General features: G+C 38.6%; 1 protein-coding gene across 1 annotated transcript in view; it reads left to right on the top strand.

Annotated features, from left to right (window-relative positions):
- The window catches only part of FBXO9 (F-box protein 9), a 32,304-nt gene extending 11,468 nt beyond the window's left edge, over nucleotides 1-20,836 (top strand). The window contains exons 4-13 of the mRNA XM_070418410.1: nucleotides 164-221; nucleotides 1,618-1,717; nucleotides 3,902-4,032; nucleotides 4,798-4,912; nucleotides 11,337-11,455; nucleotides 11,677-11,767; nucleotides 12,442-12,537; nucleotides 12,875-12,968; nucleotides 15,304-15,455; nucleotides 20,219-20,836. Of these exons, the coding sequence (XP_070274511.1) occupies nucleotides 164-221; nucleotides 1,618-1,717; nucleotides 3,902-4,032; nucleotides 4,798-4,912; nucleotides 11,337-11,455; nucleotides 11,677-11,767; nucleotides 12,442-12,537; nucleotides 12,875-12,968; nucleotides 15,304-15,455; nucleotides 20,219-20,327 (1,065 nt within the window). The 3' untranslated portion in view covers nucleotides 20,328-20,836. The remainder of the gene's footprint in view (nucleotides 1-163; nucleotides 222-1,617; nucleotides 1,718-3,901; nucleotides 4,033-4,797; nucleotides 4,913-11,336; nucleotides 11,456-11,676; nucleotides 11,768-12,441; nucleotides 12,538-12,874; nucleotides 12,969-15,303; nucleotides 15,456-20,218) is intronic.
- The last annotated feature ends 215 nt before the right edge of the window (nucleotides 20,837-21,051 follow it).

Below are 21,051 nucleotides of genomic sequence, written 5' to 3'. Positions count from 1 at the left end.
AAGTTAATGTTTATGTGAGATGTGAGGTTTAGGTCGAGGTTTGTTATTTTGCCTATGGATGTCCAGGTGTTCTAGCACCATTTGTTGAGAGGACTATTCTCTGCTATTCGTACTCATTTTTAATACTGATTTTCAAAATATTTTCCAACGTTTATTTTTATAGGCTCGAGAACTCTTCCTAAAAGCAGTAGAAGAAGAACAAAATGGAGCTCTCTATGAAGGTAAAAACTCAGGGTCATACTGTCATGACATTTCTGAATAATGACTCTTTGTTACTGAGAAATGTTATTTCTCGAATATATTTTATAGAATAAATTTTATAGAATATATTTGGTATAGAACATCAATCTCCCTATATTTGAAATTGGTTCTTAAACTATCAGAAATAAAAATTGTATTTCTATATAACCTTACTCTTTTCAAAAAAATATTGCTGGGAAACATAATATTGATAGGATGAGTAAAATGACTTATTTTAATATTTAGGTTTTAATATTCTTCATTATTAAAGTCTTAAAAATATTACTGCTTATTTAAAAATAGATTATGCTTTTATAAGTGAAATTACTTCAGGGGAGGGGAATATTAAGGATCCATTGAGGAACATATTTTCTAAGTTCTAATTTATGTTATCTGTGAAGGAATACCCTTTAACTTTGTTTCTATTAGTAGGCTAATAGAAATACATAAGTAAACACAGTAATGGGGCTATTTGCTATATTATGTTTGTATTTGGGCTTTCATTTTGTCATAGTAAAGCTAATAATTGGGGCATAGGAAATATTATTTTGCTCGGAGCCCTTGAATATGTCCCTAAAATAACATTTTCAGAATTATTGCATTATTTGCAAACTTCTTCTAGTGATATTTGTCACTTTGAGATATTAAAAGGATCCAATTAATATCTCTCCATAGTCATAATTAATTTGAAAAATTCCCACCTCCACTTAGTGTACAGTGATTCACCCAATGTAAAAAAACAACATGGCAGAGTGTATTGAATTAAGTAGACTTCATCTAGTTGGCCTCTACAGCCCCACGTTCTATTGGTATATTACCGTGTAAGATATTATCAAATATTATAGCTCTAAACCCCAGGCCAGGAGATTTATTTAAAACAAAAACAGGTTTTAAAGGTTATTTAGCTAAATAAGAGGCAGCTGGACTAAAGTTGGATTTGAAAAATAAATTCCAAAAAACTCTTCTCTTTATTCCACCCACTAGGGAGCATTTGATTTTCCTTAACTCTGTTTTAGAAAGAAAAATTTGCTTAACAGTTTTTTTGTTGGGGCTGTAGCAATTGCATTTTCAAAGTTTGAAGAAAGACATCTACATAAGATCACTTCTGTCAATACATAAGAGGCCGGGGGAAAAAGATGGGAAGGGCTAAAAGACCAGTAAAATGCAACACCTTAAGTTTCTGTAACATGTTAGCGTTAGGAAAAAGAAAGATTATTTCTGAGCAGTAAGGTTTGGACTGAACTACTGTGGCATGTAGATAAAGGGAATTTGGCAGTTTGTAAAGAAAGTTACCAAACTAAACCACAGTTAAGGGTAATCAAAGGAAATGACAAAAATGTGTGGTCATAGCTAATTTAGCTTTATTTCTTCTTTTAGCCATCAAGTTTTATCGTAGGGCTATGCAACTTGTACCTGATATAGAGTTCAAGATTACTTATACCCGGTCTCCAGATGGTGATGGCGTTGGAAACAGCTAGTGCGTATATAATTTGATAGACAGTAATACATAGAGTTTGTTAAAATTAAGCATCTTTGGCCTGTTGACTCTTAACATGATAAGAAGATGGTACTTTTCTCTTAAGTCATATAGTGTTTAGTATAAAGACTTGTTGATAAAGTTATAGAAATTTTTAATTAGGGAAATTTAATATTAAAATATAGAAATGCACATTTTAAATAGACACAACAGAAATAAGGTGATGAAAGAATTGTTTTATAAAAGCAGTGATTATTGAAAGGAGTAAATTACAGGGCATATTTCAACTTTTTGAAACCTATTTAAAGTCAAAAGTATTAAAGTGTAATTAGGTCAGAATTGGAAAGTGTTAATAATGGTTGAAATAGGGTTTCATTACATTAGTCTTTCTCCTTTTGTATATGTTTGAAACTATACATTTCACTTACAAGGGGGTTTTTCATTTTATTAGGAAAATGCTGAATTGTAACAAGACTTAGTTTATTATTCCTTAAGGTATGTAGGTGGAATATCATTAACTGTAACGTTGGCTTAAAAGCACAGGTGCAGGATATAAGCACTCCCCAAATAAACCATATTTCATTGGATAGACCCAGCTCTTGAGTCAGTCATGATGGTTTTATATGATAAAGATCAAGAGAATGTATTTTGAAGTCAGTACTTTTGAAGCTATTTGCAAAACAATTATAAAATTATTTTGGCTCAACCCCTTTATCCCCAGAAGCCCAATTTGCTGATAATAGAAGGGAAGGGAGTCTGAACCCAGGAGAGAATGTCAGGTTTAAAATGAACAACACCGTCTGGCTGATGTGGCTCATCCGTTGAGCATTGACCTTTGAACCAGGAGGTTGCTGTTGCGGCACATGCCCAAGTTGTGGGTTTGATCCCCAGTAGGGGGCGTGCAGGAGGCAGCCAATCAATGATTCATCATTGATATTTCTATCTCTCCCTCCCTTCCTCTCTGAAATCAATAAAAATATATTTTTTAAAAAAAGATGAACACCTAGAAAAATAGAGTTTGGGTAATAAGACATTATATTATCTGTTATATTATTTCTGCCATGAAATAATTAAAACGTTTCCTTTATCAATAACTTATGTTTATTACCAGTGTTTGTTAACTGCTTATAGTACTAGCACTTAAGCTTTGGATAAGCCACATTAAAAATATCCCAATGAAGTCATTATTAATGGCCTATTTGAACTTTTGGGCCAATAATATTGTTTGGCAGATTAGATCTAATCGTGTAAGGTGGTTCCTACTTAAAAGGAATCATTTGGGCTTTTGCTAAGCCTCTTTAAAATTTGGGTAGAATCATTTGCACCCAGTTCTTAGCCAGTTTTAGAAATAGACTCCAAGTGTTGTTAAGGAAATCTGTATTAAAGAAGCATTTTTTTTCTGTGCAGTTCCTTTATACAAACCTAGATGCTATGTAAGTTCTTTAAAGATGCATTTGTGTGTTTTTTATCATATATAATAAGCCCTAAAAGTCTTTGCTTTTTTTTTTTTTTTGCCTTTTGCAAAATGTTGATAAAGTAGCTCTTGAATCCATTTAGACTCAACCACACTCACCCTTTGTTGTATTATAATAAGGTTTCCTAACTTCATCCTCATCTAAGCCATTTGGTACATCTGATCATTTTTAAGGTTACTTTCAGCAAAAATGGAACTCTACATGTTTGTTTATATTGGTAGATGATCTGTGGACACTGCTAAGATTTTTTTAAGTTACACATTTTCCTCTAAATGTAGGGTGATAAGGCACATCTGTTAGAAAACCCTTGGTAAGTACCTCTAATGACATCTGTTTATTTGACTTTTATCCAATTAGATGGATAACAGTCACTTTTAAAAGAATATGTTTACATAAGATTTTAAAAATCATGTGAAATTATCTTTTTCATTAACACATGAAATCTCTACAATGAAACTAATAAATTAAATCTCAACATTTGTATTCCAAAATTCTAAATCTTTCTGGGTGGGAATGAAATTTGCTGAAGCTTTGTTATAGTACTCTTCAAGTCAGGGCACACTTTTATCACATCAAAGAAAAACGCAGTAAGAAGTTGGCTTTTAGATGACTTTTTATCAAGAAGATTTGAAAATACTATGAAAAATCAGTTACTAAGCTATGTTTGTAGATGGAGGCCCTTAGTGTACTCACCTCCCTCCTTTTGCAGCATTGAAGATAACGATGATGATAGCAAGATGGCAGATCTGTTGTCCTACTTCCAGCAGCAGCTCACGTTTCAGGAGTCTGTGCTCAAACTGTGTCAGCCCGAACTGGAGAGCAGTCAGACTCACATATCAGGTGAGAATTTACGCTTGTTATCAGTCCATGAGAAATACTTTAACCTTAGATTTTAGATTTCCAAACTTCTGAGGTCAGATAGCTGGTCTAGTTCAAAATAAGATTGGAGATCTAGTTATAATTATGGTTTGTGTATACTAATAAGCTTTTCAAAGTCCAAAGTAGATCAGAGTTTGTAGTGCCATTGTTCAAGGATGCCATACTTCCTTCACTGAAGATCTAAGAGCGTGAGTGTCTGAGTTGTTGGGGGCTGTCCTAAGAAAATTGGAGGAGTACTGGTATCATCAAATGTTTCAGCCAAGTTGGACAGTTGTCCTGAGATAAGCTGAATGTTTAAAAATGAATGGCTTTTTTTCTTTTCATATGTTAAGTGTTTCATTCGTCATGGGGGACAGTTAGGAATTTTCAAAAATAACTTTTACTGTTAAATGCAATCACACACACATATATATAGTAGATTATTTTTCTAGCACACTTATTTTAATATACCTTGGTGGCAAAAGATCGTCCAAGGGATAGGGGTGCTTTATAAAAGTAGCTTCAGATCTATTCTATTCCGAAAAAAACACACACACCCAAAGATATTTGTGTCTTCATGTTAGTAACCATTATTACTTTGGGGTAGTTAAATACACTCATGCTTTTTGTGTGAGCAATACTGAAGGTGTGATTCATAAATTTGTAGGAATACATAAAGGTATCTGCCCTGAGAACGAGACAGTAGGCTGTCGGGAGAGTCACTGAAAGGGTGCTTTTCTTTTACAGTGCTGCCAATGGAGGTCCTGATGTACATCTTCCGATGGGTGGTGTCTAGTGATTTGGATCTCAGATCCTTAGAGCAGTTGTCACAGGTGTGCAGAGGATTCTATATCTGTGCCAGGTACTTACTTTTTTTAAACAGCTCAGGCAGTGGTAAAAGAAGGGATTATGGTCACTTGCCAATTTTAATAAAAGAACTTGATTGATGTTCTGGATAAAAGCTATTCTACAACAATTTTGCTGAGCTATACATATGTGATTTTCTCAAACTACTTAGCATTTAAAGGCTGGAATGCACTGGGTTTCCATGGTGTAGAATAATATGTGGAACAGATACACTCACACGTAGAGTAGTTTGCATGCGAGCTTAGCTGATACAGCAAAGAAATCATGCCCCCCAAAAAAATACTCAAGCCATTTTCACAGTAACTCTAAACCCATTAAGTGGTAATGATTTAAATTTTGATTGCCCTAGAATTTTCTTTAGCCCATTAAAAATTAGCTGAAACCGGTTTGGCTCAGTGGATAGAGCGTTGGCCTGTGGACTGAGGGTCCCAGGTTCGATTCTGGTCAAGGGCATGTACCTGGGTTGTGGGCACATCCCCAGTAGGAGATGTGCAGGAGGCAGCTGATTGATGTCTCTAACTCTCTATCTCTCTCCCTTCCTCTCTGTAAAAAAAATCAATAAAATATATTTTAAAAAAATTACCCTATACTTTTGAAATCATGCTGTGTGAAGAGTAATCATAGTATAACATCATTTGGGACTGGTAGTCTTTCATGGGCTTCTTATGTAAAAATACAGACTTAGTCCTTAGCATTTAGAACTATTTTGTAACTTTAGTTCTTAAATTTTAGATGCACTATTTTTAAATAACCCAATTTCATTTGGAGTCTTGTATTTTGGGTAAAATATTTGAATTGCTTGAAGTCTTTGGTTTTTGGTGATTCTGTGTACTATTCTATTTAAGAAGTACCTATTAAATATCTAGAGGATTACCATCAACCTTTTGAAATTTGGGTCTCTAGCACTGTTCCTACATAAACTTTTCTTTTGATTATACATGAGAAAACATAGAGAGGGAGTTTATTAAGAAAACAAATTTTCAGGGATTAAACCTTATATGTTATAAAATAAAAGTAATCATTTTTAAAAAATATGCATTGCAACATAAATTGGGAGGGGGTCTCTTTTTTTTACTCTGGTTCCAATATAATTAGTTTTACACCTTTAAAACAATATTTTAAGTTATAAATGAAGTTAAATATTTTTTGAGTTGTGTAAGAATCATGTGACTATTCAATACATTTTTTGAGTCCTTTTTTTTAAAAAAAATATTTTATTGATTTTTTACAGAGAGGAAGGGAGAGGGATAGAGAGTTAGAAACATCGATGAGAGAGAAACATCGATCAGCTGCCTCTTGCACACCCCCTACTGGGGATGTGCCCACAACCAAGGTACATGCCCTTGACTGGAATCGAACCCAGCACCCTTGAGTCCATAGGCTGACACTCCATCCACTGAGCCAAACCGGTTAGGGCTCAATACATCTTTTAACATCACTTTTTGCACTAATCCCATAACAAAAACTCATTGGCACTACTTGTAAAATATATCTCCAGTCTGACCATTTTACTATTTCTCCAAAGTACATTCTGGTTCAGCCACCATTACTTTTTTCTTTTGACCTTCATAGTAGCTTTTTAAATGTTAGATTGGCTATATTTATTAAATATTTGGCTTTACCTGGTAGATTTTTTCCTCATACTTTTTAATTTCTGCTTAAAGAAGACCCTTCAATATTTATTGTAAAACTGGTTTAATAATGATGAACTCCTTTAGTTTTTGTTTGTCTGGGAAACCTTTACCTCTCCTTTAAATCTGAATGATAGCTTTGCTGGGTAACTTGACCTAGAGTCTATCAGTTCCTTTCTTGCAGCATTTTAAAGATGTCCTTCCACTCCCTTCCGACCTGTAAAGTTGCTGCTGAGAAATCAGCTGATAGCCATATGGGGTTTCCTTTGTATGTAACTCATTTTTCTCCTGCTTCCTTTAAGACTGTCTCATTATCTTTAACTTTTACCATTTAGTAACAATATGACTTGATGTGGGTCTATTTGGGTCATCTTGTTTGGAAGCCTATGTGCTTCCTTGACCTGGATGTCTGTTTTCTTTCCCAGGTTAGGAGAGTTTTCAGCCATTATTTCTATAAATAAGATTTCTGATCCTTCCCTCTTTTTTTCCTCCTAGGATCCTTATAATAAGAGTGTTTGAGCACTTGAAATTATCCCAGAGGTCCCTTACTATCCTTGTGTTTTATAATTTTTTATTTTTGCTGTTCTAATTTATAGATTTCCACTATTCTGTCTTTCAGGTCATTGATCTTTTCTTCTGTATCATGTAATCTGCTGTTGGTTCCTTCATGGTTTTTTTATGCCAGTTGTATTCTTCAGGTCTGCCTGTTTATTATACCTTTTCTTTGTAAAAGTTCCTCCTGAGCTCCGGTTTGGCTCAGTGGATAGAGCATCTGCCTGCAGACTGAAGGGTCCCAGGTTCCATTCTGGTCAAGGGCATGTACCTTGGTTGTGGGCACATACCCAGGAGGCGTGTGCAGGAGGCAGCTGATCGATGTTTCTAACTCTCTCTCCCTCTTCCTTCCTCTCTGTAAAAAATCAATAAAATATATTTTTTTTTAAAAAAGTTCCCCCTGAGTTCCTTTATTCCACACTCAAGTTTGGTGAGCATCCTTATGACTATTTAAAAAAAAATTCTTTATAAGGCAAATTACTTGTCTTCATTTCCTTAGAGCTTTTTTTTCTGGAGAATTTTCTTTTTCCTTTATTTGAGAGAGATTCTGTTTGTCATTTTGACTTTCCATGTTTGCTTATATGAATTAGACACAATAGCTATTTCTTCCAGTCTCGGAAAAGTGGCTTTATGTAGAAATGGCCTCTGTATAGGATCTGTGTGCCTGGTGGTTTTGGCAGGCTAGTAGGGTGCTGAGTAGGTGCTAAGGTTTTCAGGGCACTGGTCTACCAAGTTGGAGATGCTCTGGGTGGGGAGGTCAAATGCAGGTAGTAATGCCCTGTTGATCCTGCTTGTTCCCTCATTCAGGGGCAAAATGGGCTTGGGTGAGGTGTCTGGGAACGTGCTGCAGTGACCTTGCAGATATGCCAGAGCACCTGGAGAGAGCCCCCCGCCCTCCCTATGGAAGGGGGGCATAAACAATGTCGCTTACTGGCACCTCCGACCCAGGGAGTTCCTGTGGCTCCCCAGCCTTCTCTGTAGTCTCTCATGTTGTTCGGTGTAGAATGATATCGGTGAGGCTGTATTGCCAGGTAGTTTTCAGAAGCTGGTTGGAGTGGGTCAGGTGCATGCAGCACTGGCAGTGTTGGCTTGAGAGGTTGGAGGGCTCCCTGCAGAGAGGCCAGAAGGTGCAAGTGATGCTGATATCCCTGTTAGCTTCTTTTATTTGGAGGCAAAAGGCCCTGGGCAATGTAGCTGGGAAATCATTATGGTGATCTTGCAGGTAAGCCCAAGCACCCAAGTGAAGCCCCTGCTCACCCTGTTGAAGTGGAGGGGGACGTAAACAATGGCGCTCACCAGCTCCTCCAGCTCAGAGGCGTTCCCTCAGTTCCCAGAGGGCTCCTGTGGTTTCCCAGTCTTCTCTGTTCGTCTTTCTTTGCTCATGTTCAGAAGCTGTTCATTCAGCCCTCAGTTGTCATGCAAGAGTAATTGCTCACTATATATGTGTGTGTTTGAGTTTGCTCATCAGAGGGGGTGGGTTCAGCATTCTCTAAAGCCACCACCATTTTGGACCTCTCCCAGAGTCATCTTTTAAAAGCATAAGTCATGCTCAAAACCCTGCAATGACCTCTATCATTTTTTTTCTTTATTGATTAAGGTATTACATATGTGTCCTTATCCCCCCATTGCCCCCCCCTCTTGCCCTCACCCCCCTGGTGTCTGTGTCCATTGGTTAGGCTTATATGCATGCATACAAGTCCTTTGGTTGATCTCTCCCCCTTACCCCCACCCTCCCCTACCTTCCCTCTGAGGTTTGGCAGTCTGATTGATGCTTCTCTGTCTCTGGATCTGTTTTTGTTCATCAGTTTATGTTGTTCATTATATTCCACAAATGAGTGAGATCATGTGATATTTATCTTTCTCTGACTGGCTTATTTCACTTAGCATAATGCTCTCCAGTTTCATCCATGCTATTGCAAATGGTAAGAATTCCTTCTTTTTTATCGCAGTGTAGTATTCCATTGTGTAGATGTACCACTGTTTTCTAATCCACTCATCTACTAATGGGCACTTAGGCTGTTTCCAGATCTTAGCTATGGTAAATTGTGCTGCTATGAACATAGGGGTGCATATATCCTTTCTGATTGGTATTTCTAGTTTCTTGGGATATATTCTTAGAAGTAGGATCACTGGGTCAAATGGGAGTTCCATTTTTAATTTTTTGAGGAAACTCTATACTATTCTCCACAGTGGCTGTACCAGTCTGCATTCCCACCAGCAGTGCATGAGGGTTCCTTTTTTTCCACATCCTGACCAGCACTTGTTGTTTGTTGATTTGTTGATGATAGCCATTCTGACAGGTGTGAGATGGTACCACATTGTCGTTTTGATTTGCATCTCTTGGATGATTAGTGACTTTGAGCATGTTTTCATATGTCTGTTGGCCTTCCTTATGTCCTCTTTCAAAAAGTATCTATTTAGATCTGTTGCCCATTTTTTGATTGGGTTGTTTATCTTCCTTTTGTTAAGTTGTATGAGTTCCCTGTAAATGTTGGAGATTAAACCCTTATTGGTGTTAACATTGGCAAATACATTCTCCCATGCCGTGGGCTTTCTTGTTGTTTTGCTTATGGTTTCTTTTGCTGTGCAGAAGCTTTTTATTTTGATGTAGTCCCAGTTGTTTTTTTTCTCTTTGTTTTACATTGCTCTAGGAGCTGTATCAATGAAGATATTGCTTCGGCATATGTCTGAGATTTTGCTGCCTGTGGATCCCCCTAAGATTTTTATGGTTTATTAATTGAGCGATTTCTGGGTTCTCTATTCTGTTCCATTGGTCTGTTCTTGTGCCATTACCAGGCAGTTTTGAGAACAGTGGCTTTGTAATACAGCTTAATATCTGGTATTGAGATCCCTCCTACTTTGTTCTTCTTTCTCAGGATAGCTGCAGCTATTCAGGGTCTTTTTTTATTTCAGATGAATTTTTGGAGAGTTCGTTTTAGGTCTGTGAAATATGCTGTTGGTATTTTAATGGGGAGTGCATTGAATCTAGATTGCTTTAGGTAGTATGGACATTTTAATGATGTTGATTCTACCATTCCATGAACACGGTATGTTCTTTCATCTGTTTGTCTTCCTCTATCTCTTTTTTCAGTGTCCTATAATTTTCCGAGTATAGGACTTTTACCTCCTTAGTTAAGTTTATTCCTAGGTATCTTAATTTTTTTGGTGCCATAGTAAATGGGATTTTTAAAAATCTTTCTGTAAGTTCTCTATCTATCTATATATATTAAAAAAAAATAGAGAAATATGCTAATTAACCAGGACGCTGTAACAGGTTGACTGGATAGGAGGTTGCGCGCGCAGCGTCGGGGGGGCTGGGTGGCAGGGGCCTCCGGCGCCTGCGCTGGGGGAGGGCCTGATCAGTAGCTGCCCAGCTGCTTCAAGGGCCAGAGAGGGAGGCAGGGCCGGACTGGAGGGTGGGCAGCGCCGCGCAATTTCAAATCGCGCGCTGGGCTCTTAGTTGGTGTATAAAAATGCCATATATTTCTTGGCGTTAATTTTGTGTCCTGCTACATTGCCAAATTCATTTATTAAGTCTAATAATTTTTTGATGGTGTCTTTAGGGTTTTCTATGTACAATATCATGTCATCTGTGAATAAGGACAGTTGTACATTTTCTTTTCCAATTTGGATGCCTTTTATTTCTTCTTCTTATCTAATTGCTATGGCTAGCACTTCCAGAACTATGTCAAACAGGAGTGGTGAGAGTGGGTAGATGACCTCTATCTTACTTAATAGACACTCCCACCTGTAAACTAGGACCTCACCTGCCCCTGACTACCCCTGAAATTATGTAGTCTATACTTCACCTTGCTCACTTTGCTGCAACCACGTAGCCTTTTTTGCTCCTTGTTAGAGCCTACCAGCTACACACTTACCTGAGGGTCTTACACTTGCTACAGTTTCTGCCCAGGGTATTCTTCTTCACCTCCCAGAGAGGCCTCTCTCAGCCACTGTATCTAAAATAGTCTTTATTTTCCCACCATGACTTCGTTGTCTATTCACCCTGCTTTGTTTGTTTTTGCACTGAGCACATTACTTGAAACTTTGTTTTCTTGCTTTCCCAACAGTAAAAGAGCAGGGCCTTTTTCCACCAATCTATATCCAGACCCAGGACTATGCCTAGCAGGCACTCAGCAAATACTTGCTGAATAGAAAATGGCTGGTAGCAGGACCATTTCTGCATATAGGGACTTAGCCTTTTACATATATTGATGTTGTACTTTTATTACTTAGAGACCCTGAAATATGGCGTTTGGCCTGCTTGAAAGTTTGGGGCAGAAGCTGTATTAAACTTGTTCCATACACATCCTGGAGAGAGATGTTTCTAGAAAGGCCCCGTGTTCGGTTTGATGGTAAGTTGAACCCTTTAGAACTCAAGAGAAATAGAGATTTATCCTGTTGATTTTGATAAATACCCAGTCTTAGTTTTCTCTAACAGACCTAAGTATGACGAGCATATTTAAAGGAAACTACAATAAAAATGAAGCTAGAAATGTGCTATATGATTTTATTTTTAAAATGTTTAAATTTATTATGTTCCTAGTTCTTTAAAATAATGTTTCTTTTTTTATAGGTGTATATATCAGTAAAACCACATATATTCGTCAAGGGGAACAGTCTCTTGATGGTTTCTATAGAGCCTGGCACCAAGTGGAATATTACAGGTACAACTGTAGTAAACTGAGTGAGTGAAAAATTCTCTCTCTCCAAGTATTCATTAGTTATTGGACATCTGTTCTCGGTAGCTTTTGCATTTATCCACAAGATGGCCCTCAGTATTTTTATCAACTATTTTATTAAGAATTGTACTCAAAAGAACCAATGGGTTACTACAAATTTAAAACCTCCTAGCCTCTAAATCCAAGAATCACTTTACATGTTAGAGTTCTTCCTTGTCTCTTGACCTTGGTGTACTCATTTGCCGTTTCCAATAGCTTGTGCTCTTATTCAGCCTTTTTGTTCATCAGCTAATACTGTGAGAAATAAGTAGATATGTGAACTACTGTGTATTGTGAGATTCCATTTTTGTTTCACATTAGTGTTTTAGGAAAAAACATACAGGACTTTAATAGAGTATTATTTAATCTAACTTTTGTATTCAGTGAGTGAAACTAAAAGTTCAACAGTTCCCTAGAAGGAAGATAATAAAATGCCTTTCGTTCTTTGTCGCTGGCCTCACAGGTTGTTGGTCATGTTTTAATGATGTTTTGCCAGTCCTTTGGCCCATGGTATTTCCGTCTCGGTTTCACAGCTATGGCTAGGTTGAGGTACCAGTAGAGAAGGACGAGTTTTATACTTTGTGTGTGGTGTTTTTTGGTGTTCTGTTTCTGTTACACAGGTACATAAGATTCTTTCCTGATGGCCATGTGATGATGTTGACAACCCCCGAGGAGCCTCAGTCCATTGTCCCTCGTTTAAGAACTCGGAATACCAGGTAGTGTTTTCCTATAACACTTGTTTTGTATCCAAGTCCCATTTTATATGAATGTATACGTTAATGTAATCCTGTGTTTCCTTAACTTACTACTGGATGATTTAACAAACAGTCACTGGGTGGGCACTTGTGGAAAAAATCAATTCTGCACCTTTCCCCTGGAGAGTGTACTTCAGTGGGTGTCTGGGGCCTTGAAAACTACGTTCACTCATATCCTAGCTGATTCTTCTTGAGCAAGTTGCTTAAACACTTTATAATCCATTACTTCCTAGGTTACTTAAATACATGTAATAACTGATTAATAGACTTAGATTTAAAGTATATTTTTTATTTTTAGAACTGATGCAGTTCTACTGGGCCATTATCGCTTGTCACAGGATACAGACAATCAGACCAAAGTATATGCTGTGATAACTAAGAAAAAAGAAGAAGTGAGTATACAAGGTTGAAGTAGCAGTTTACTTTTTTTTTTTTAATCCTCACCTGAGGATATTTTTCCATTGATTTTTAGAGAGAGTGGGAGAGAGAGGGAAAGACAGAGAGAAATATTGATGTGAGAGAAACACATCGATTGGTTGCCTCCTGCACACACCCCGACCAGTGCCTAGGCCAGGAAGGGGCCCGGGCCAGGGAGGAGCCTGTAACCGAGGTACAGTGGGGCCTTGACTTGTCCCGACTAACGAGTTTTTTGAGATACCAGCTGTCTCTCCGCCGATATTTTGCATTGAGTTGACAGAGTAATTTGAGTTAATGAGCTCCTTAACGAGCTCGGTCTCAGAACGAATTAAACTCGTAAGTCAAGGCCCCACTGTACGTGCCCTTGACCTGAATCAAACCTGGGGCCTCTTGGTCCGCAGGTTGATGCTCTGTCCATTGAGCCAAACCAGCTAGGGCTACTTTTGAGTACCCTTTCATTCAAGGATTCTTTTTTTTTTTTTTTTTACAAAGAGTATTACATATGTCTCCTTATTCAAGGATTCTTGATTAGAAAGGGTCAAATATACTGTTTCATTATTTATACTATTATACAAAATGTATGTTGACTTATAACATCTCTCTAAAGCAGCGGTTTTCAACCTTCCTAATGCCACGACCCTTTAATACAGTTCCTCATGTTGTGGTGACCCCCAATTTCATTGTTACAAATTGAACATAATTAAAGCATAGTGATTAATCACAAAAACAATATGTAATTATATGTGTGTTTTCCGATGGTCTTAGGCGACCCCTGTGAGAGGGTCGTTCGACCCCCAAAGGGTCACGACCCACAGGTTGAGAACAACTGCTCTAAAGAGAGCTGGAGTGTTTTCTAAAATGTGGTTATTTTTAATTCGATCAGCTTGTTTGTTTTTCTCCAAATGTTTTTTTTCTGGTCTAGGTTTTTCACATGTGAAAATGGAAAGCCAAAATGTCCTGTAAAGTAACTAGTAAAATGATACCAGAATATGATTTTTTTAGCTTTTCTCATTTTGAATCAGAGGGGATTTTCTTCCTAAATTAGCTCAAATGAGTAATTCTTTCATAAGGATATTCATATAGAGAATTTCAATTTCTATTGGAAATAAGCTAATGTAAGATAATTCCTTCGTCCCATTCTTGCAAAAGAATGAAAACGCCAAGCAAATATGATTGCTGGATTATTACACTCTAGAGGGCTTTAGACTCTTAACAGATCAAGGACCTCATTTTCATTTTTTACAACCTTTCTTCATGTGCAATTTTTTTTTGTCCTGGTTAAAAACCATAATGAAGCCAGTTGTGAGGAAGTTATATTACTAGCCTATTGCTTTTATAAGTTGGTGTAGGATTTGAAAGAAGTTTCCCTTGTATTGAATCCCCCTTTCTTCTCTAGCATTATGTGTCGAGACAGTTAGGGTAGGGTTCTCTGTGAGTTCTAGTCCTATCGCCCTGTGGCCAACTGTTGCTGGCTCCTCCCCCCGGCTCTGGTAGGCTCCTGAAATCGGGCAGCTTCTGTGAGTGACCTTGGCCATGAGTTTCCTGAGGTCAGAAATGGGGAATTTGTGAGACCCTAGTTGTTTAGGTTTTATCTAGTAAGAATTTAGGAACTCCCACGTAGAATGCCCGTTTTCTCTTCAGAATATGATAACAATGAAACCATATGTAGTGTTGATACTTTTGTGTTTTTAGCAACAGTATTTGCAGAAGTGTGATTCTAATGAAGCTTGTCACATTTATTTATCCATTGACGATTTTACTGTTATTGCAAAAAAAAAGGATGCTTTTTCTGCAGGCTTCGCCAACTTATTTTCTCTCTTTAAAAATTCCCAAGTGTTTTTAAGTAGAAGGAAATACTAGCCTTTGAGATAGGAGGTAGAAGTCTTCATTCCAGTCTGAAACTTCTGTGTTAACTCGTTTAAGCTGCCTGGGTCTTCATTCCTTTAGCTATTAAATAGCAATAATGCAATCATATTTGGTACATGAGGTTATTATGATGATTAGGGGGGAAAAACTTGTTATTCAAGACACTCACACATTTGTATGTGATATCCAAAACAACTCTACTATGTGCAGATGTTATGTTATTCTTGCATAATACAGGAGTGGGCAAAAGTAGGTTTACAGTTCATATGGAGAAATATAAATACGAGAATAAATAATAATGCAAGAATAAACTCTGTGTTTCACATACTCACAACTGTAAGCCTACTTTTGCCCCACCCAGTATATTCCAATAAATATTCTTCTAATAATGAAATCTCAGTGAAGTGCGGTTTCATTACAGTTCATGCACCTTTTCTTTTACAGAAACCACTTGACTATAAATACAGGTATTTTCGCCGTGTCCCTGTCCAAGAAGCAGATCAGAGTTTTCATGTAGGACTACAGCTGTGTTCCACTGGCCACCAGAGGTTCAACAAACTCATCTGGATACATCATTCTTGTCACGTTACATACAAGTAGGTGAATGTAATAAAAATACCAAGGTTACGGAATAAATGTGTACTTCATGTCAGGCTTAGGAAACTCTCACATGATGTTAACCTGAGTTAATATTATGGAAGCAGAGGATAATATTATTCTGCAAACCCAGAAAGTGGCCAAAAAGAAAAAAACTGAAACTGAAAGTGGGCCAGGCAGTGGAGCATCCGTAGCTCACAGTGCCCGTGGAACGTGGCTGGGCACCACTGCTTTGGAAATGAGAGCGGCATTCCATGAGTAGAACGATAGTCATTTTAAGCTGTTCATGTGTCGACTTATTCAGGGCAGTTTTACAACATCAGATTTTTTTCTTCTCCCATGTTTGTCTTACCATTTTTTACTTTATTTCCATTTGGTTTATCCTCAGGGATTATACACTGATTTAAATAAGTCTGCTAAAAAGATCTCTTGTATTCCAAAGCCAAATTTATTAGTTCCTATATATAAAGTTCTTTGTTCTATGAGTTAGGACAATGGTCGGCAAACTCATTAGTCAACAGAGCCAAATATCAACAGTACGACGATTGAAATTTCTTTTGAGAGCCAAATTTTTTAAACTTAAACTATATAGGTAGGTACATTGTTATTAACTTAATTAGGGTACTCCTAAGCTGGCCTTTGCTAAAAACGTCCTCAATCTGAGGGGTCCCCAGCAAACGTACCCCCACTTCTCCTAACGCCACTTCTTCAAAATAGACTCGCCCAGGCCGAAAACTGATTTCTGCACATGGGCCATGAAGTTTCAATCACACTGTACGTGTGCGCCCACACGTGGTATTTTGTGGAAGAGTCACACTCAAGGGGCCAAAGAGCCGCATGTGGCTTGTGAGCCGCAGTTTGCCGACCACTGAGTTAGGATTTTTATTTTTTACATTTTATTTTATCCTAGAAGCTGGTGCACGAATTCGTGCACGGGTGGGGTCCCTCGGCCTGGCGGCCAATCGGTGCCCATTGGGGCCATCTTGTCCAGTCCCAGTTGGGGCTGGCTGGCTTCGGGGAGGGACCGCGGGAGGTTGCCTGTGGGAGTGCACTGACCACTAGGGGGCAGCTGCCCAACGCAGGTAAGATATCTTTTTTATGGCTGAGTAATATTCCATTTTATATATACACACACACACACACACACACACACACACACACACACATATATGTGTATATATATATTATATATATATACCATATCTTTATCCATTTGTCTATCTATGGACACTTAGATTGTTTCCATATCTTGGCAGTTGTAAATAATGCTGTAATGAACATAGGGGTAGATATTTCTCTTTGAATTAGTGTTTCTCTTCAGCTAAACACTCAAAAGTGGAATTGCTGAGTCTTTGTCTCTTGTTACAGCCTTTGTTTTAAAGTCTGTTTTGTCTGATATAACTATTGCTACTTCAGCTTTTTGTTGTTGTTTCCATTTGTGTGAAATATTTTTCTGTCCTTTACTTTCAGTCTGTGTAGGTCTTTTATAGACAGCATTGTTTTCTTATCCATTCAATCACCCTATGTCTTTTGAGTGGAATGTTTAATCCATTTACATTTAAAGTAATTATTGATAGTTATAGTTATGTAGTTATTGCCATTTTATTATTCATATTTGTTTTTCTTAAAGAAGTCCTTTTAACATTTGTTATGCTGGTTTGGTGGTGATGAACTCCTTTAGCTTTTTCTTGTCTAGGAAGCTATTTATCTCTCCTTTGATTCTAAATGACAGCCTTAGTGGGTAGAGTAATCTTGGTTGTAGGTCCTTGCTTTTCATACTTTGAATATGTTATGCCACTCCCTTCTGGCCTGCAAAGAGGCCCCCTATGCCCACACTATGGCAGTCACCCCTTGTTCCAGACCTGATGGTTTCCTCAGCTCCCAGAGTGCTCTCACAGTTCCCCAACTTTCTCTCTGCCATCTCTCTCTCTTGTTTGTTGTGCAGAAGCTGTTCAGTTGACCCTCAGTTGTCTTTCAGGAGAATTGCTAATTATAAGTATTCAATTGATACGTTCTTGGGAGGAGGCAAGGTCAGCATCCTCCTATGCTGCCATCTTGGACTCTTGAGTTAGGATTTACCTGTAAGAAATCATTAATGAGCAGAGAGTATGTATGAGAAAGGAACAGTACAGAAATAAATTTTAAAAAGGAATTAATAAAATATCAGTTCATGTGGCTATTGAAGTTAGATGCTATTGGAATTGAAAGAATATTGGTGTGTGACTGAAGGCTTTCCATTCCAGTTGAATCCAAAATTCTGAGACAACACGTTTTGAGATCACCTTCAATTAACCTACTTCACAACCTTGACCATCTTATTGAAAACTTTTTGGCCACATTTCTATCTTACAAATAATTTTTTTGTACTCATTTTTGAAAGTCCTAGAAGTTTTCTTTTTTCTCACTTATCTCTTGTTTGTTTCTCTCAGTAACCTGTGGAATTTCTTTTTCTTTTCAAAGAAAGAAACCAAACCCAGAAATAGAATCAAAGAAATGAAAAGCATCATGTTTTAGAAAGGAGAAAGAAAGATACAAGAGGCATTGTTTGTAGCTGCTAAGGTTCACGTTGACTTCCTTCTCTACACTAATAAAAGACAAACATGCAAATTTACCGTACCTTTGCTATGCCTTAAGCCACACCCACCAGCCAATCAGAGCAACTATATGCAAATTTACCCAACCAATATGTCGGCCAGCAGCCAGAGGTGGAGCAAGCAGGAGGCTTGGTTGCCCCAATGATGGAGGCAGCCAAGCTTCCCGCCTGCCACTGCCAGCTCTGGGCTCCACTCAAAGCAACAAAGTTTCAATTATAGAAGGTAAATAAACCCCAGATACCTGCTTTCAGCCAGCTGTGGCCACGTGGCCAAGGAGCTGGAGCAAGCAGGAGGCCAGCTCTGAGCTCCTCTCAAGGCTACAAAGTTTCAATTATAGAAGGTAAATAAATCCCAGAATAAAAAATAAAAAAAAGAAAGGAGAGGCTGTGAGCTTTCATCTCTGGGGGGGGGCTTGGCTAGCCTGAAAATGGCCCTCAGTCCCTCACCCAGATGGACCAGGCACCCCAGTGGGCATCCCCCACCCTAAAGAGGGTGTGGCCAGCCTGAAAATAGCCATCAGTCCCTCACCCAGGCTGGCCAGGCACCCCAGTGGGGACCCCCACCCTGAAGGGGGTGTGACCAGCTGCAAACAGCCATCAGCCCCTCACCCAGGCTGGCCAGGCACCCCAGTGGGGACCCCCACCCTGAAGGGAGTGTGACCAGCCTGCAAACACCCATCAGCCTCTCACCCAGGCTGGCCAGGCACCCCAGCGGGACCCCCACCCTGATCCGGGACACCCTTTAGGGCAAACCAGCCGGCCACCACCTGTGCACCAGGCCTCTATCCTATATAATAAAAGGGTAATATGCAAACTGACCCTAACAGCAGAACAATTGGGAATGACTGGTCACTACGACACACACTGATCACCAGGGGATAGACGCTCAATTCAGGAGCTGCCCTCTGGTGGTCAGGGCGCTCCCACAGGGGGAGCTCTGCTCCGCCAGAAGCCAGGCTGATGGCTGCCAGTACAGCGGTGGTGGAGGGAGCCTCTCCCGCCTCCTCAGCAGCGCTAAGGATGTCCAACTGCAGCTTAGGTCTGCTCCCTGCTGGCAAGTGGACATCCCCTGAGGGCTCCCAAGCTGCCAGAGGGATGTCTGATTGTCAGCTTAGGCCCGATCCCCTGAGGAGTGGGCCTAAGCCAGCAGGTGGTCATCCCCCGAGGGGTCCCAGACTGCAAGAGGGCACAGGCCGAGCTGAGGGACACCCCCCCCCCCCCCAGTGCACAAATTTTTGTGCACCGGGCCTCTAGTCTATAATAATAAAAGTAATATGCTAATTAGACCAGATGTCCTTCCTGACAAAGCCGGGGCTGGGAGGGAAGCCTGGGTCCTGGGTGCCTGCTGGTGGCCAGAGGGAAGCCGGTGCCAGCAGCTGGGGGAAGGAAGTCCTACTCTTGCACGAATTTTGTGCATCGGGCCTCTAGTAATATTTAAAAAGGCACTTGAACTTTCTGCTTTTGTTTATTTCTCCTTTTGGGGAGAAAAATATAAAAGACTAGTAGTAGTGTAACTTGTCATTTGCTTTCCTTCCCTCCTATCTGTAATTATGTTGTTGCTCATACAAATATTAAATTCTATTCTAGGATTATAATTCATTCTAAATTACATTTTAACAATAGTCTTAAAATGTCTATTGCTTTTGACTTAAATTCTACCCTTTAGAACATGTCCAAAGGACATAATAAAAAAACACATTTTTAATTGCCCAGTACTGAAAACAACCTATATCTCTAACAAAAGGGGAATTATTAAGTAAATTGTGGCACAAGCAGACAGAGAAATATTATGCAGCCACTAAAAATGACTTCTGAAGAGTATTTAATGATGTTAGGAAATGCATGTCATGATGTAAAATGAAAAAAGCATGATCACTAATAGAGTGTGATCTCAACAGGAAAACTTGATAGGTTGATGTGTGTAGAAGAAACACTGGAAAAAAGTGTTTTGTATTGCTGTATCTGAGTGATAGAATTATGAGTGACTTCTTTTTGGTACTTTTCTAAATTTTAAAAATTTTCAACAATGAGCCTATATTTAAAATTTATTGAGCTATATTTTAAAAATTTTAAGGCTAAAATATAAAATAACCCCCCTCTAGAAATATGCAAGGATTTTAAATGAATTGAAGTTTCCTGGTAACTTGTAATTTTGTGCATTCTTTCTAGGTCAACTGGTGAGACTGCAGTCACTGCTTTTGAGATTGACAAGATGTACACCCCCTTGTTCTTTGGCCGAGTGAGGAGCTACACTGCTTTCTCAGAGAGGCCCCTGTAGAGCCTCGCGCCCAGTCCTCTGTCAGTGTTGCATGAACGAAAGCATATAGCGCAAAATAGCGCAAAAGAGCACCTAAGTTATAAATGTACATACATATATATATATATCTGGAATTGGAACTTATTTTACATTGTTGGAGTTCTTTTAAGAAGAGTATAAATTGATTATTATTATTTTTTTTAATTTAAAGGGATAGTTGATTCTTAGGGTGTTTTGTTTTAAAATTAAGAAGTTGATATTAGACATTGTTTAAACACATTTATGTTGTGAAAAACCTTAATATGAGCTTTAAATCATGCCCTTTTTCAAGCAGATTTCTGTCACATCAGTCTGCTTCCTGATTGTTCCACTACTATTCAAGTGGTCAGGGGAAAGCTGTACTGGATAAGTGTTTCTTTCATGCATGGCATACTGTCTACACTAAAGGCTCAAAATGTGAAAACCTGTTCTGGATTTGTTTGAAATAGTTTGACCCATAGAGGTTATAAATAAATGTTTCTTTCAAGAAACTGGATTTGGATGGCCTCTTTTAAACATCAGAATAATAAACTGTCCCACGGTAGCCAGCGAAGGCTTAGGAATCACTGCCTCATTTCGTCATTGGTTTTTATATGCAGCCACAGGCTAGAGCTGTCTGCACTCTGACCTCATCCATTAAGTGAGAAAGAATGAATCTCTCAGCACTGGAAGACCAACAAGATCAAACAGCCATCTTCATTCTTAA

This window comes from Myotis yumanensis, unplaced genomic scaffold (genome assembly GCF_028538775.1).
Source record: "Myotis yumanensis isolate MYYU_CA2020_CCGP unplaced genomic scaffold, mMyoYum1.0.hap1 SCAF_6, whole genome shotgun sequence".
Lineage (NCBI taxonomy): Eukaryota > Metazoa > Chordata > Mammalia > Chiroptera > Vespertilionidae > Myotis > Myotis yumanensis.
This window is presented reverse-complemented; position numbering and strand designations above follow the sequence as displayed.